This window comes from Anomalospiza imberbis, assembly GCF_031753505.1.
Source record: "Anomalospiza imberbis isolate Cuckoo-Finch-1a 21T00152 chromosome W unlocalized genomic scaffold, ASM3175350v1 scaffold_31, whole genome shotgun sequence".
In the NCBI taxonomy this organism is placed as follows: Eukaryota; Metazoa; Chordata; class Aves; order Passeriformes; family Viduidae; genus Anomalospiza; species Anomalospiza imberbis.
In genome coordinates, this window is record NW_027099315.1 from 5,242,831 (window position 1) to 5,259,515 (window position 16,685).

A 16,685-nucleotide genomic window follows, 5' to 3' on the forward strand; every position below is an offset into this window, starting at 1 on the left:
GCCTCCGCATATGCCCAGGTGCATTAGGATCCCACCCTGGATCCTCAGTTGGAAAATTATCATCTAGAGTTCCCATTACAAGCCTATTCCTGATATCCTCCCTTGCCCTTTCCTTGGCTGCTTTAAGTACCATCTCTTTCTCTGTAGAATCCATTAGGGTATCTAATATTACTTGCATATCATCCCAATCTGGATTCTGAGTTTTCATAATCATTTTGACCACCCTTGCCACTTTATCAGGATTTTCCTTGTAAGTTCTAGCCGATTGTTTCCAAATTACTAAATCTGCAGGCGAAAAAGGTACTTTTACAAACACCGGCCCCTCTGCTCCTATTCCTTGTCGTAAGGGGGCAATCACAGTCTGCGTCTGTCTACCCACATCTTTTCTGGCCAAAACTGGGGGGGGCTTTGACCGACTCCGAGTCCTATGAGATACCGGTATCACAGATTCACTTTCATCTCCATTATTGCTATCTCCTTCACTTTCATTCTCCCCCCTTCTTTGTATCACAGTTAAATTTAGATCATCTCCCAGGGAAGAGGGGTCAGGTGATGGTGGGAGAGGAGGATAGGGAGAGAAGGGTTGAGTGGGTCAAATAGGACAAGGCAAAATAGCATTGGATGAAGCAGGTGATGAAGTAGGGGTAGCAGGCAGGATAGGGTTAGGTTCTCTCGGCCTTGCGGGGGCTACCTGTAAATCAACATCTGTATCATTCCTCCGACTCAGACTTTCTTTCAACGCAAGACATTCTAAACAACGTTTATCCTTCACACAAACCCCACACTTATCACTTGCAGATGCCCTAACCACCATCAATCCACATTCAACCTGCGATTCTGGCTTATCTCGTAAATAGAAAAACAAATCAATATACGGAACCTCATCCCATTTTCCTTCACGCTTACAAAACGACATCAATTGTAAAATAGTGTTATGTTGCAAAGTCCCATTCATTGGCCACTTTTCACCACCCTCCAAGACATATTCTGGCCACCATGAATTACAGTAATCAATTAACTTACCCCTACGTAAGTCTTGCCCAAAATTACCCTGTTTCCAATGCGCTAATAAGCACCCCAAAGGAGAAGTACGCGGTATGGGGGCATTGCCACCCAAAAGACCTTTAAGCTTCTCCATATTACAGCTACAAGACACCACAGAATGACGAACCTGCAACGCTTTCTCAATGTCTAACGGATGGCGCCTAGGCAATACCACAGGAAGTCCTTTAACCCAACCGAGCGTAGCTTTCGCTGTGTCTTATCAGCAGGTACCAGACCAGAGTAAAAGCACCTTATCTCTCTCCAGGGGACGTTGTGAGGGGCGGACGGTCGCGGCGCCGATGGGCTCTCCGAGAATCCCTCGGTGCCGGCTGAAGTGTGATTGGGTTGCGGGGTCCTCAGCAGCGCTCACACGGTCCCATCTGGGGGTCGCCAAAATGTTAGCATTCAGGAACACACATAATCACGGGATATGATTATATGCAGGTGCTTTTATTGCAGAGCTCTGGGAATCAGGGGTACAGACCCAAATCTGACTACGACATGGCTTTCGAGCTGAACGTATTTCATAGTCTATCGTTATATAACTTACATATTATTAAACTTATATTGTTCTATTGTATACATTGACTTTATCCAAGCATGAATTTCTCGTGATCATTCACAAGCCCCTGACCGCAGTTTCCCATGACTATTCTTACGATTAAACAGTAATTATATTTAATTACTAAACAGTCATCACATCTAACAATTCCATCATTTATCATATACCAGCTACACGGGTGCAGTTCTAGCAAGTACAAGGCCTATACTTTCCCAGGGTATTTTCCCAGGGCCTACTAAGCTTAGTTTTCCTTCTAACTCCCCAAATCCCCATGATTTAAAAACCCTTTTACTATCATCACTGTCAGAATTCATGGGTACATTGACATCTGTGATAGTTGCTTGCTGCATGCTAATTCTGTTTTCAGATGAAGATACTAAAAAAAAGAAAGTGAAGGTGTTCAGATCATGTAGTCAAATATGACATCCTATAACATACCTGAGATGATAAAGATCTTGGAAAAGCAGATCACTCCAATTTTCAACCATTCTGTATGGCATGATTCACTAAGGGCTGGAAAACTTACACACATCTTACAGAGGAACGACTCCAAAAATACAGAATTGATGTCTGTTAGTTGGTGAGCAAGAACTCCATGCTGAGTGGAGTGAGTTGCACAGTTCAGAATACACAAAATGCTTTATAAAATCCAAAGAACAGCAAGAACTGTCCTTGTATATATCTGCAGCACATCTCAGCTTTCATGGCCACCCAAATAATCCACTGAGTGGAAACATGCTCCCGCACACTCTTCCATTCCACCAGGGCAATATGTCAAGGCTTATGGTTCATTGTATAGACCACACATCTTCAATTGCAGGCAGCATTTGGTCCCTCTGACACACCAAGACTTCCTGCATGAGCAAAGGAGCTGTTGTAATTGTGAACACTACTGTTCCTCAGCAGATTTTTGAGGAACAAAGCATTTCTTTCTTGGTCATATTGCTTCTCACCATAAGGCACCAAAGTTGCAAGCTGGGCTTTTAAGATCTATGAACTTTCCATACATAATTTAACTCCAGCAACAGACACCATAAAGGAGGCAGAATCAACTTTCAAAAAACTAATTTTAATCAAAACAAAAAAAAATTGTTATCAGTAACAAGTTTATAAAACAGTGTGATTTAGTTACATAAATAAATTGATATCATTGTATCAAATCTTAATTTCAACTTCATGAGCATGTTTACATGGGTAATGAAGTACAACCTTTTTACCTATTATAATAAATAAAAAGGAGAGCCTGAAATAGTTTTTCTAAACAAAAATACCTACAAACATACCTCTAGCATGTTCTCTAATGAAGGGAACAAGAGACACTGGACAACTTTTGCACCAAAACAAAATCTGTTTTAAAAAGCACAAGGATACAGAACCATCAGCTAAAGCAAAGACACAATACTGTAATCAAAGTTGGTATTTAACAATATAATGAACAGTTTGGTGGTTAGATCTCCAGTTTGGTTAATTTAAAGCATTAAGACAAGGCAAGATAGAAGATTGCTTTTGTTTGAGTAATTCTAGAGAAAAAAATATATTAGAAAAATGAACGGAAAAGTAGAACAGTCATACCTACATAACTTTCTGTCCTGCACAGTCAAAATACCTATGCAGAATATATATAATATATATATATATATATTTGTGCACAAAGGTTAGCTTATTATTAGCTCACTGCAAAGACATAATGTATCATGTCAATCATTTTGCATTTTGTGTCAAAAATTATATATCTTTAAGTTTCCTAGGCTAGGAGGCACAGACCCCAGTTCTGGCATACTGTATTCTTAATGCTAAGGCTTGCTGCTCTGGCTGTGTATTTTTTTGTTGCCCCTCTTTACTGTAGTGCCTGTTAAAAGTATGTGTTTATGTGTGTATAAATATATATATGCATACATATATATACATACATGCATACATACATATACATATACATATATAAAACTTCCTCAGTAGGTATCATTCCAACCATGCAAACCAAAAGATGGCTCTGAATAGATGCCTAGCATATAGTTCACCATCTGAGCCAACCCTGAAGCAAGGCGCACTTTAGTCCTTCAGATAGTTTTTCTTTAAAACCAAACTACTGCAGCTTCAAGTATTTTGCATTACATAGATTTGAAATTTTTTATAAATTAATGTTAGATTTTTTCAATACTCAGACATATACTATAATATATATACAGTACAATAAATGCTCTCATACTTAAAAAAAATTATTTTGATAAATCCCTGAGAATGTTTGTTGACAGTCGCTAAGTTTCCACATGCATAAGCATTGTGTGCCATGCTTCTGGATGAAGAGCACTGCAAAGCCACATGATCAGCCTTTTAATTACTAGTATTTCATTTGTTGGCTTGTTTAAATATATTGAAATATAACAATGAGTTACAAAGGAATAAAGCTGAATCCATTTGAGGTACTTATCACAGGATAGAGGTGCTTTGTTTGCTTTTTTAAAGCCATTGCAATATATGTTTTGTTTTTGAGGCTGTGAACATATACAGAAAGAACAGGAGAGTGATGTGGGCTTTTGCCACTTGACAACATATACTCAGTGTAAACCAAACCTTTTTTTAACCTTTCTCTCACACAAAACAGAAAAAAGGGAAAAAATTTAAACGCACAAACTTTCACAACATGACAGTTTAGTTTTCAAACTCAGTATAACTACACACGTATAATACCAGTGTGGCTTTGTTTCTTTAAGTTCAAAAAGATACAAAGGCAGGCTCAAATAACACCAAACCACCTCCTTCCTTCACTCATTTTCATCAACCAAACCGCTCACGAACCAACATCATCAGTTTCTTTTTGCCTTTGTAGATTTGTTTTAGGTTATCAATAAACTGTGTAAACTGCATGTGTCCATCATGAGCCATTAAGAAGGTCTCTCGGGCCTTGCTGAGGAACTCTATAAACTCACTATAGTGTCGTGGGCTGATGTGAGTGAGACGTGAATGAGTTGTATTAATGTAAGCTCCAATCGTGGCATCCAAGAGTTGTCTTAAAGGGGCTTTGTCCACTGACATGAACTTACCAGAATTCCTCCTTCCATGGAGTCCCACCATGCCAGGAGTGGTCAAAGTACACCTGCGCAAAATGTCTGACAGCACTGTTGCACACTTGACACTTTTGATCACCAGAGGTATTATAGCTGCTAGCTCGTTTTTCCCAAGAGAATGGCTGAGCACACATGCCCAGAGAACATCGTTAATGGCAGGGTGTGTGTCCTGATTGTAACTCAAATTGAGATGCGTTATGGCCAAAGTGGCCAGCTTATAGGCCCGCATAGGGTAACCACGGTGCTCCATGTATCGTGCTATAGTAAAAAGTTGTGAGTAGCTCATGCTGGTTGTAGCAGCATTTAGAACGATTTGGTAAGCAGTCTCAAAAGCTATGTGATCCTTTTCACACAGAGTCAGTGCAGAGAGGGCACAGTTTTGAGGATCCTTCATGGCACACTGTAGAGCAAGTGTTCTAGCACTGCTGGCCAACTTCTCCTGCTGATGACAGTCCAGATGCAGATGGACAATGGTGCTGTTGGACATCACTGTTGTAGCAACAATACTAGTGGCTTCTGTTGGAGTGAAAAGTGTAAACCAGTTTTGCATTATACTATCCAGTGCATAAACACCTGGGAGAGAAAGAAAGGATTAGGTACAATTGACAAAACCTAGCAGATATAGATGTTCAGCAAAAGATTATATTCAAAGTTCTAAGAGGTTGCCAGTACACTGAAGGAGACCAGCTTTAGCAAGAAAAGCTAAACCAGATAACATGTCTGCAAAAGGACATTAAAACAAAGGCTAACTGTGTACACTCTGTAGCAATCACTGAAATGCAGATAACAAAAAAGCCTGCAAGATAAGCTTTTCTATCCCAGTGAGAAAATTGAGCTGTTATACTTGTTATCTAAGACAATTTGTATAAGAAGTTCTGGCTCATTTGGTCTTATCATATCACTCAAAAGCAGCCCTCACACCAAACACTTAAAAGGCAATTTTAACTTCTTTTCTTAATGTGCATCTCACGGCACAGCACATGCACGAAAGAATATGAAAGCATGCCAAATGTCTCATTTAATAGAACACCATGACATTTAATACTAAGCACAATTTTAAAAGAAATAAAATTAAAAATCCTAACCTGTACCCTCTCCCAATAAGCTTTTCAGATACGTCTTGTATCAAATTGATATGCACTTGAACATAAAGATTTTTATTAGAGAAATACTCTGAGCAATATTGTAAATAGGCTTGGCTTGCGTTAGTGTTTGGTTTGCTTTCCAGTGCAGATGAGAGGCCTGCACAATGTCATAGCCATGTAACAAAGAAGCATTACACTCTAAGCTTGGATTTACAAAGGGGCTTAAAAAATGAAACCAAGAAAACAAACAATGAGAACCCCTTAATGAGATCTTGTCTGCCACACAGTGGGACGCAACCTCAGCATTTCATTCACCTGTTTTTTGGTTCATCTTCCCCACTGCTGACAAGACAGTGCTCTCACCAGTCTTTTGGAGCCTCACCCTTCAGAGCAAGCAAAGTTGTAGCATAGTGTAACATCCCATAACCACTACCCCTTTCTTTGCTGCAGCCTCAAACCCAAACCCAACATGGAGGGAAGAAGAGGAAATCTGGGTTATAGATGTCCCTGCCTTGAAGGGGAAAGAAGTTACACTGCATTAATCAAGTATTGTCTCACTTGGCCTGTGCCTATTCTATTACATGCTCAAAAACCCACTCATCACTGACATAATTATTGTCTTCTAAAAAAGGGATTTTAAAGAAGAACAGAAAGTGTGAGATATTTGCAGACACTGAGTGTTGACAAACAAGATCAAGCCCTCTAAGACTAGCTGACAAAAATGCAGGAGCCCTTGAGAAGCATCTCAGAACATACCTATTTCTGTTGCACATGTTACCAACCACCTCACCATTTCCCGTCGTCGCCAATTCAATGTTGACAGTGTCATCCGCATCACCTATTAAAACAACACAAAGTACAAATTCATCTTATTGTAAAACCAAGACAATATACCAACAATCAGGGATTTAAGTTACTCAAATACACTGAGGTTCAAAATGGCAGCCTCTTGCCTTCCCCGCTCTGTTACCTCTTTTTAGCTGATATGTCAAAAGACTTGATAAATACTACTCAGCTATCTTAGAAGAGCATACAGAGAGTAATTCCAACTGCAGGTCCTTCTAGGCTAGATGAGAAACTCTGTTTTATTTGGGGGAAGAAAAAAACCAAGCAAAACCCCCACCATCCCACAAAAAAAGCCCTCCTGTCCCCAACCAACAACAAAGCCCAATTATTCAATTATTCAAATTAAATTATCCTGTGTGTCCTCCCTCTATGTATATAAATCTTTAAAGTGGGAACATGTCAACTCCTGTTGGGCAATCTAACCAATCAGATTTTTCCCCCATCTGCATTTTTTGGTCATTGGCTTCAACAATACATACAAGAATCAGAGTGTACTGTGATTTGACTGGCTGCTTATGCTGCAAAGATACATATATACACACTTCCAGATATATCCCAGTATTCTGGAACACAAATTACATTCTCCTCTATACTTCCAGTTGAAGGCAGCAACACTGGAAGAAACAGACAGGTCCAGTCTATTAATATGCCCTCTGCATCAAGAGGTGTATTGTGAAGTGTGGGAACAGTGCCAGACACCTGGCATCCTAACCAAGATTAGAACAAGAGAATATTAACCCTAAAGCCTCTGCTAATTTGTGTGTTTGCTGAGCATGCTGTGAAAAAATTACTTTGGTGGAAGAGCACCATATGAGTGTGTAACTTACTGTAATTGAAAACAATCACATGCATGCAATGCTTGAGACATGTTTTGTATGTTACACAATTAGCAGAGACCCTGAGGACCAATCAGAAGGCAGTTGTTCATCTGTAACAAAATTAAAATAAAAGGGAGCTTGCATGGGAAAGAGACAGACAAGAAGAGAAAAACAACACCTAGAGCAGAGCTCAAAGCTATAACACTGCATCAGTATGTTTTCTCATCGCTGCCATCTTGATATTGACATTTTGATTTTTTTATATTTAGATTATTTCTTACATTTAGATTTTTCTTTGCATTTGATGTCATCACCAACAGTGAAGACCTGTCTCTGAAGAACAGCCATGAGCAGGTTGAAAGCCTGTGGGTAAGGACCAGAGATCAAGGCAACAAAGAGAACCTTGTGGTTTGTGTCTACTACATGCCACCTGATCAAGGGGAGCTGTAAGAGGCCGTCTGAAGCCCCACATTTGCCTACCGATTGCCATGAGGAGAAACCCCTTCCCCCACTGCAGTTCTGACTTGGAGAGAGAGCAGCAGTGCAGGTGCAGCTGCTGTACCGTTACCTTAGCTGTTCCGAACAAGGCCTGGCAAGAACTTGGCAAGGAGTTGGCAAGAACTTGGCAAGGAACTGTCAAGGACCTGGCATGGACCCAACAAGGAAGGGCCTACTGCATCTTTGCCCACTCTCCTCCTTTAAGCCGAATGAACTTTTGGGGTGACTCCCGTGGTCCTTCATTGAAGACCCCTCATCTGCCTTGTTACCACTGTGACAAATGGACAAATACTGGGAACCCTCCTCCCAAGGACTGGGACTGAGACCCCTACTACAGGGAGGAGGGGGGGAAAAAGGTGGTCTGACCACTAATGACATGACCTGCTTCCCTTCAGTAATTTCAATGGACTTATTCTTCATTGTGTTCGCCTTGCTTTGGTGGTTTCAGTGGACTCACCTGTTCCCCCACAGCAATCACAATAGACTCTCACTGTCCTGCATGTTCCCCCTTCTTTCCTCTGTGGACTATAACTGGACCCCTGAGTTGACCAGAACTTTGAAGACTTCCCCGACACGACAAGACAGATCCCCATCGTCCGGACCACTGAGGATCTCGCCTGTGTTGGTAGCTATTCCCATCCCCCTCTTCTCTCTCTCTATCCTTTTATCTCCTTTCTGATCCCCACTATCACATTTACTGTTTTGGCCCCTAATAAAGGTGCATTTGTTGTGATTAACTGATAGTCCCTTGTTGTTTGCCTTTTTGCACTTTTGGGATTGGTGAAAAGAACCATCACGACACCCAGCAACAAGCGGATCGTGACAGGAGCCTATTGACAAAGCCTTCTTGCTCCAGCTACAGGACACATTGCACTTGCAAGCTCTCATCCTGCTGGGGGACTTCAACCACCCCAACATCTGCTGGGAAAGTAACATGGCAAGCTGTAGGCAATCCAGGAGACTCCTGGAATGCACGGATGACAACTTCTTGAGCCAGGTAATAGATAGCCCTACCAGAGAGGATGTATTACTACATCTGTTGGTCACCAATGCAAGTGAGTTAATCAGGGACGTCAAGAATGGAGGCAGCCTGGGCTGCAGTGATCACACATTGGTGAAGTTTGCAGTCCTGAGGGATATGGGTCAGGTAAGGAGTAAAGTCAAGCCCCTGAACTTTGGGGAAGTAAGCTTCCAGCTCTTAAGGGAGATAGTCAGTGAGATCCCTTGGAAGACTGTCCTCAGGAACAAGGGAATGGAACAGAACTGGCAGATCTGAAAGGAAGTCTTCCATAAAGCACAAGAGCTAACAATTCACAGGATCAAGAAATCAGGCAAAGAAGACAGGAGACTGGTATGTCTGAGTAGGGACCTGCTGATCAAAATAAAGGGAAAGAAGCAAATGGACAGGCAGTGGAAACTAGGACAAGTATCCTGAGAAGAGTATAGGGATGAAGTTCAGTTGTGTAGGGATGGGATGAGGAAGGCAAAGGTAAAACTGGAACTGAACCTGACAAGGGATGCAAAGAATAACAGGAAGGGCTTCTACAGGTCTGTGAACCAGAAAAGCAAGGTCAAAGGAGGTACACTCCCCTCGATAAACAGTGCTGGAAAACTGGTAACAACAGATGATGAGGAGGAGGCTGAGGTACTCAAAAACTTTTTTACCTCAGTCTTCAATTCCTCTCAAGTGGATAGACAGCATGAAAGGGACTGGGGGAGCAAAGTCCCTCCCACTGTAAGTAAAGATCAGGTTTGTGACCACCTGAGGAACCTGAATGTGCCAAATACATGGGACCTGATGAGATGCATTCCAGAGTCTCGAGAAAATTGGCTGATGTAGTTTCCAAGCCACTCTCCATGAAATTTCAAAAGTCATGACAGTCAAGTGAAGCCCCAGGTGACTGGAAAAAGGGAAACACTGCACTCATCTTTAAAAAGGGTAGAAAGGAGGACCCTGGGAACTACCACCCTGTCAGCCTCACCTCTGTGCCTGGGAAGATCCTAGAACAGATCCTCCTGGAAGCTCTGCTAAAGCACATGGAGGACAGGGAGGTGATTCAAGACAGCCAGCACAGCTTCACCGAGGACAAGTCCTGCCTGACCAACCCAGTGGCCTTCTATAATGGAGTGTCTACATTAGTGGACAAGGGAAGCGATGCAGATGTCATTTATCTGGACTTCTGTAAAGCCTTTGACACAGTCCCCCACAAAATCATTCTCTCTAAACTGCAGAGATGGATTTGATGTGTGGACTGTTTGATGGATAAAAAAGTGATTGGACAGTCGCATCCAGAGGGTAGTGGTCAACAGTTCAGAGTCCCAATGGACATTGGTGACTGTCAGAACCCAGAATGTCCCTTGGACACTCTTGGATGTTCCGGGCCCAGGTCAGAAGCATTTGAGACCCTGAAATGCAGCCACAGACCCCTGTGGCTTTGAACCTGATCCATGGAACAATTTACCAACCTTGCAGGAAGAAGAAGAAATCACAAAAGTTTAGATATTATCGTAGAAGTAGTCACAAAGTGAAAGGAAAAATTTTTGAGTGCTGTACAGGGGGGTTTTAGGCCTTGTACAGAGGGGTCTGAGTTTTGTACATGGGGGTCAGAAGTTCTAAGATGAAGGGACTTGGATGTGCCCTGTCCTCTTTCCTTCTTCTTCCTAACCTCCATGTTCTTGGTGATGTTGGCATTCACAGATTGGTTTAGAGTAGAAAGTCACTGTTCGATATAGGTGATGGGCATTGGGGGAAAACTGTAAACATCTAATATGTAATATATGATATAAAAGAGGGCACCAGCCCCCTGGGTGTCGGAGTGTGCCCTTGCCTGACTGCTGAATGGACCGCAGCAGCTCAGGGAGAAATCTTTTAGATAACATACAAAAAACTACCTTGAGACCAGACGACTGAAGACTACTGAGTCTTTCTTTGGGGACACGGGTTGGAGGAGAGACTTTTCCACCTCTACGGGCTCACCCCAACCAGGGGTGAGTTCTGAGAGGTGACAACTGGTGTCCCTCCAGGGATCTGTATTGCAACCAGTGTTAATGAAAATCTTGTATATTGACATAGACAAAGGGATCAAATGCACCCTGAGCAAATTTGCAGATGACACCAAGCTAATGGTGCAGTTGACACACCTGAGGGGCAGGATCCAATGATTTATCTCTCTGGACAAGGAGTGCCTGCAAAGAAGTTCTCTGATAAAGCCAGCAAAATCATAAAAAAAGGAACATAAGCTCTTATTGCTAACCCATATTTTTTATCACTTGTAGTCATTGCCTGGGCAATCATCAATTGTATGAAGTTTAAAAAAGACAACTTCCAGATTCTGCACCTGAGACCAGGCAACCCCGGATATATGGATAGACTGGGGAACAAGAGGCTGGAGACCAGCACTGTGGAAAGGGACCTGGGGATCCTGGTTGATGGCGAGTTGAATGAGTCAGCAGTGTGTTCTGTCAGCCAGGAAGTCCAACAGGGATGTCATGGGTTGATGCTGGCCAGATGCCAGGCACCCACCAAAGCCACTCACTCACTCCCCTCTGCAGCTGGACAGGGGAGAGAAAGTTTAATAAAGGGTTCATGGGTTGAGATAAGGACCAGGAGAGAGCACTCATCAAACACCATCACAGGCAAAACAGGCTCAACATAGAGATATGCCCTGAATTTATTACACTAACAAAATCAGAGCAGGATGAGAAGCAAAATAAAACCTTAAAAACACCTTTCCCACAACTCTCCCTCCTTCCAGCTCTGCCTCCTACCCCAGCTGTAGCATTAGCATAAATCACATTATAATAATCAGTCCAGCTCAGTTCTATGAACCAGCCTCTGGGCTGACTGACAGAATCTGACAGAGCCAATGGGCGCTCTCCTAAAACACAAGCATTTGACTGGTTAAGAGTCTGTGGGGCGTAGAGTTTAGACCAATGTCTGTGAAGCACTGGGAGTTTTGAATTGTCTATAAAGGGGTGTTGGAGACAATAAATGAGGCTGTTTGTCTGAGGAAATGTGCGTGAGACTGTCTTATGTCTCAAGCATAGGAATTCCATGTCACAGGTGATGCCATCATGTGACGATTGAACAGTCCAAGGACCCGTGGAATTGCAGAGAGAGACGGAGCGAAAAGCTGAAAAACAAAGAGGCTGGAAAGAATCCGAAAACAGGCAGCAAAGGCTGCAGGAGCTAACTTTGCGACAAAGGTTGCGGAAAATCACAGCCAAACGGCTGTGTGGAAGAGAAACCAGAAAAAGCTGGAAAAGGAAGAGGCTTGAAAGAGCCCAGAAGCTGTAGCAAAAGCTGCAGGGATTAAGCTTTGCAACAGGTTGCAGAAAATCACAGCCAAAGGGCTGCGTGGAAAGGAAACTGGAGAAGTTGAAAATCAAAGAAAAACCCCACTGGAGACCATAGGCCCTTGGTTTTTGCGAAAAACGCCAATCGCTTGTCTTTAGAATTTTTATAAGTTTAATAATAATAAAATAGTTATAAAAATAGTAATACAATTTGAGTAATAAAATTTAGAGTTAGGACAATTACAAGACAATAAAAAACAAAGAATTACAGATATCTGGATGCTCTAGGGGAACTAAGCCACGAAAAGCATGCCTTGTGAACACAGAATTACCCTTAAAAACAATACACTGCGGCATATTCATATATACTTCATGGTTATGCATACATTCTATTTAAAACAAGAAACTCTGTCTGTTATTTTTTAACTGCTTCTTTTAATCTTCACGGCGTCTTCAAGTCTGAGTAAGGCCTGAAGAAATTAGCTTCTTCTGATAAGAAAACCATAAATTCCTCTTCTCTGTAAGATTTAGGTGTTCTGTGACTGTTACTCCAAAGCGAGTATCTCATTCCTTTTAAAAACCCCCACATACATAGTTTCTATTTTCACTACTAAAGCTTCATTTTAACTGCAAAACTACATTTACCATACTATTAAAATGTTAATACAGCACAACTAATCAATATAACATAATACATATAACAAATATCTGCGTAGAGCCATATAATATGCATTTTTCACAGTTTTAAACATCAGAAAACCCCACAGTACAGGTATGGAAAATTTCCTTTAAGGAATGAGACATAGACTATGATAAAGAAGTGTTATTTAGATTAATTACATGGGCAAAAACCCACAGGTTTCACACAAAAAAAGAAACTGCTTTTGACCTTAATAACTGAGAACGAACTGGTCACTTTATATTAAAGGCAGCCTTGAAGGGGGAGTGTTATGTGTGTATGGGATAATTCGTGCAGATAAAAATCGTCGTATATTTTATATATATGTATTGGTAAGAAATACCCTTATAAAAAGATTTTAAGCGCACAAGTCAGTGTCGGGGATTGCATCACAGTGTCGAAACCACCTGGACAAGAGGAGGGAGAACTTCATTTACAAACGAATTAATTTGGCCAGCCCGGAGATGGGTCATTCTGCAAGGTGATCCGAGGAACGCCTGGACGATGAATACGCGATAAATATCTAAGATTGAGATAGCCGGAGCCTCGGACAGGAAAAATCGTATAAAAATCTCTCGGGCAGGACAGTCGCTGTGACCCTATGCTGTAGCAGTCAGACCTGTGTGTCACCCAACGCCAATACCCGGGCTCCGCACTGACCCTTTTTGATTGGATTGTGGCTTTTCCTTTTTTTCTCTAAATGTATATTTTGATCATTTAATAAATATTCTTTAATTAATAAATTGGAGCATTAATTTATAACAATCTTGGTGACCCCAACGTGATCTGATTTGGGGGTCTGGGGACCCCCCTCTTTGGTCCGGGTGGCGCTCCTCCGATTTTGGCGGCCAGACAGGATTGGGGAATCCCACAGAACCAATCAGATTTTGAATTCAGAGCCAGAGCCACTATCAAAAAGGGGGATGAAACGGGCCCAGAACTCTCGGGAACTCGGAGTAGAATCTTAGAGGCCGCGGTTAATTTTTCACTCATAAAATCTATATGCACGAAGAATCCACATGGGAAAAAGACTGTAAGTATAGCGTGGTTGAGTGAGGTGTGGTCGAGCGTGTGTGTGAGACGTGACACTGTCACGAGGTGAGTGGGGACCCAAGATCGCAGTTCCACTCTTTCGCAAGGAAAGTGGTCGGTCGCGGGGGAAGCGTACGAAACTGGGAAAACTCATCTCACACGTAAAGCCTGCAACTCGGAGAGTTCAGGGGTTCGATCAGGGGCGGATCGAGGAGGGAGGGTACGTTTTCAGGTGTGTGAGAACTGGTAAACCTCTTTGGGCCAGGACTTTGGAAGTCCAGGGAAAAAGGTCAGAGAGCTCACTATCAGCCGTAGGTCCACAGAGCGGTTTGCTGTGCAACTGATAGGCTGGTAACATTTAATCAGAATAGGCTAAAACCATGGTACTGACTGGGATTGCTTTGAGGACTTTGTTTGTGGAATTAAGGTAAGAAGGCTTGTTGAGGAATGGGACAGAAAAAGAGTAAAATTCAAGGAAAAAAACAGGGTAAACCTGGTAAGGGACAATGGGACTGTTTTCCGGAAATCTCAAGGGGGAGCCCGTTGGGATGGATGCTAGAGCATTGGGAAGACTGCCCCAAGAGACAGAGGAAATCTAAGGAAAAGATGATTCATTATTGTGTGGAGGTATGGGGGAACATGGAAATTGGGAAATATCAATTCTGGCCCATATTTGGCACCTTTGATGCAAGGATGTGTCAGGCATTATTTGATAGTATATATGAAGAAAGTGGGCCAGAAGGTGAGGAGATAGACTATGCCAGATTGTGGGAATGTGCTGGTGCCAGTCTATTCCCGGTCCGAACTCATGGCGGTAAGGTAAACCAGGGTGAGACCTGGGAGCCCTTGGACAACCTTCCACCCCCATACCTGAACCCTCCTCCCCAGGCTCAGGCCCCAGTGGCCGCACCAGCAGGGCACCCACCTCAACCCACACAGGCACAGGTACCACCGCGTAACATACAGCCCTCGGCTCTGGTGGTGCCTGACCCGCCAGGTCCCTCCCAGCCCTCACCTGTGCCACAACAGGCAGATGGTCCTGGGCACGCACCTTCTGCCGGGGAAACTGCCTCTCCTCCAGCTAGCAGGACACGGTGCAAGACGCAGAGACAGAACCATGGTGATAGTGAGGAGGAAGGGGACAGACCCAGTCTTTGCACCCTAAGGGAAGTACCAACCTCTCCTGGAGCCATTGGGTACGTAAATGTGCCGATCAATATGGGGGATGTAAGGGCTTTCAGAAAGGAAATGGGGAAATTAATGGATGATCCTCTGGGGGCGGCGGAGAGGCTGGATGAATTTTTGGGGAGCAGCATCTATTCATATGATGACATCTGCGCCATTCTAAAGTCGTTATTCAACGCCGAGGAAAGGGACATGATACGGCAGGCTGCAATAAAAGACTGGCAACACAGGAATCCCCAGGGAGGGAGTGGGGCTGAGAGATGGCCTGGACAGAGGCCATCGTGGAACGCCCAGGCAGAGGAGGATCAGCTCAAAATGATAGATTTAAAGAACATGGCAATACAGGGAATTCGGGGGGTGGTACCAAAGGGGCAGAACATTAGTAAAGCATTGGGGGAATGCCAGGGGAGGGATGAAACACCCACCGAATAGCTGGAGAGGCTGAGAAAGAGCCTCCAAATGTATTCAGGCACCGACCCTAATTCGCCTGTCGGGGGTATTCTGTTGAAAATACAATTTGCTGCTAAATCATGGGAGGACATATGGAAAAAGCTAGAAAAAATAGAGAATTGGCAAGAGAAAAGCCTCCAAGAATTGCTAAGGGAGGCACAGAAGGTTTACATGAGAAAGGATGATGAAAAACAAAAAGCACAGGCAAGGGTACTGGTGGCGGCAGTAAGGGAAGCGCAAAAACAGGAGCAGATACAAAATCCCGGAAAGCCGGCAGAAACACAATGGCCCCAGAGAAAACCTAACCCCTCTCAGAAGAAAGGCACAAACAAACAGGTAAGCGGTCCTGAGTGCTTTTACTGTAAACAGAAAGGGCACTTCAAGAGGGAATGCAAGAAGAAAATGAAGGATGAACAGATTTTCCAGGAGGATTAGAGGTGTCAGCGGCTTTATAATTTGGGGTCCAGAACACCTGGAGAGCCTTTGATAAAATTAAAAATTGGACCCCAAAAGCAAGAATTGGTGTTTTTGGTTGATTCAGGCGCAGAAAGAACTACGGTTCAGCGACTGCCACCTGGATGTACTAAAAGCAAGGATTCAATGGTGGTCATTGGGGCTAAAGGGGAACCCTTTAAGGTACCGGTTTTAAAGAATGTGGAAATAGAATCAGAAAATAAGTTTTGCCTGGGGAACATATTCCTGGTAGAAGAAGCAAATTATAATTTGCTGGGGAGGGATTTAATGGTAGTTCTGGGGATAAGCCTGATAGCACAGGACTCCCAGCTCACAGTAAGTTTATACATATTAACCGCTGAGGACGAAAATTAAATAAACCCTAAAGTGTAGCACACTCAGGAGGAGGCGGGGAGGTTAAACATGGAGCCTATTCACATTGAGATTGAGAGACCGGAGGATCCGATCAGGATTAAACAGTACCCAATTCCCATGGAAGGTAGGAGGGGACTAAAGCCTGTAATAGAGGATCTAATAAAGGAAGGTACATTGGAACCGTGCATGTCAAGACATAACACTCCTATCTTAGCAGTACAGAAGGCGGATGGTAGTTACAGGCTGGTACAAGATTTGCGGGCAGTAAATCAAAGGACAAAAACCTTGTTTCCTACA

General features: G+C 43.0%; 1 protein-coding gene across 4 annotated transcripts in view; it reads right to left on the reverse strand.

Annotated features, from left to right (window-relative positions):
• Nucleotides 1-2,654: 2,654 nt before the first annotated feature.
• The window catches only part of LOC137465598 (zinc finger SWIM domain-containing protein 6-like), a 262,106-nt gene continuing 248,075 nt past the window's right edge, over nt 2,655-16,685 (reverse strand). For all 4 annotated transcript variants that reach the window (XM_068177666.1, XM_068177665.1, XM_068177664.1 and 1 more), the window contains 2 exons: nt 6,513-6,594; nt 2,655-5,244 (listed from right to left, as the gene is read on the reverse strand). In XM_068177666.1, the coding sequence (XP_068033767.1) occupies nt 4,382-5,244; nt 6,513-6,594 (945 nt within the window). In that variant the 3' untranslated portion in view covers nt 2,655-4,381. The remainder of the gene's footprint in view (nt 5,245-6,512; nt 6,595-16,685) is intronic.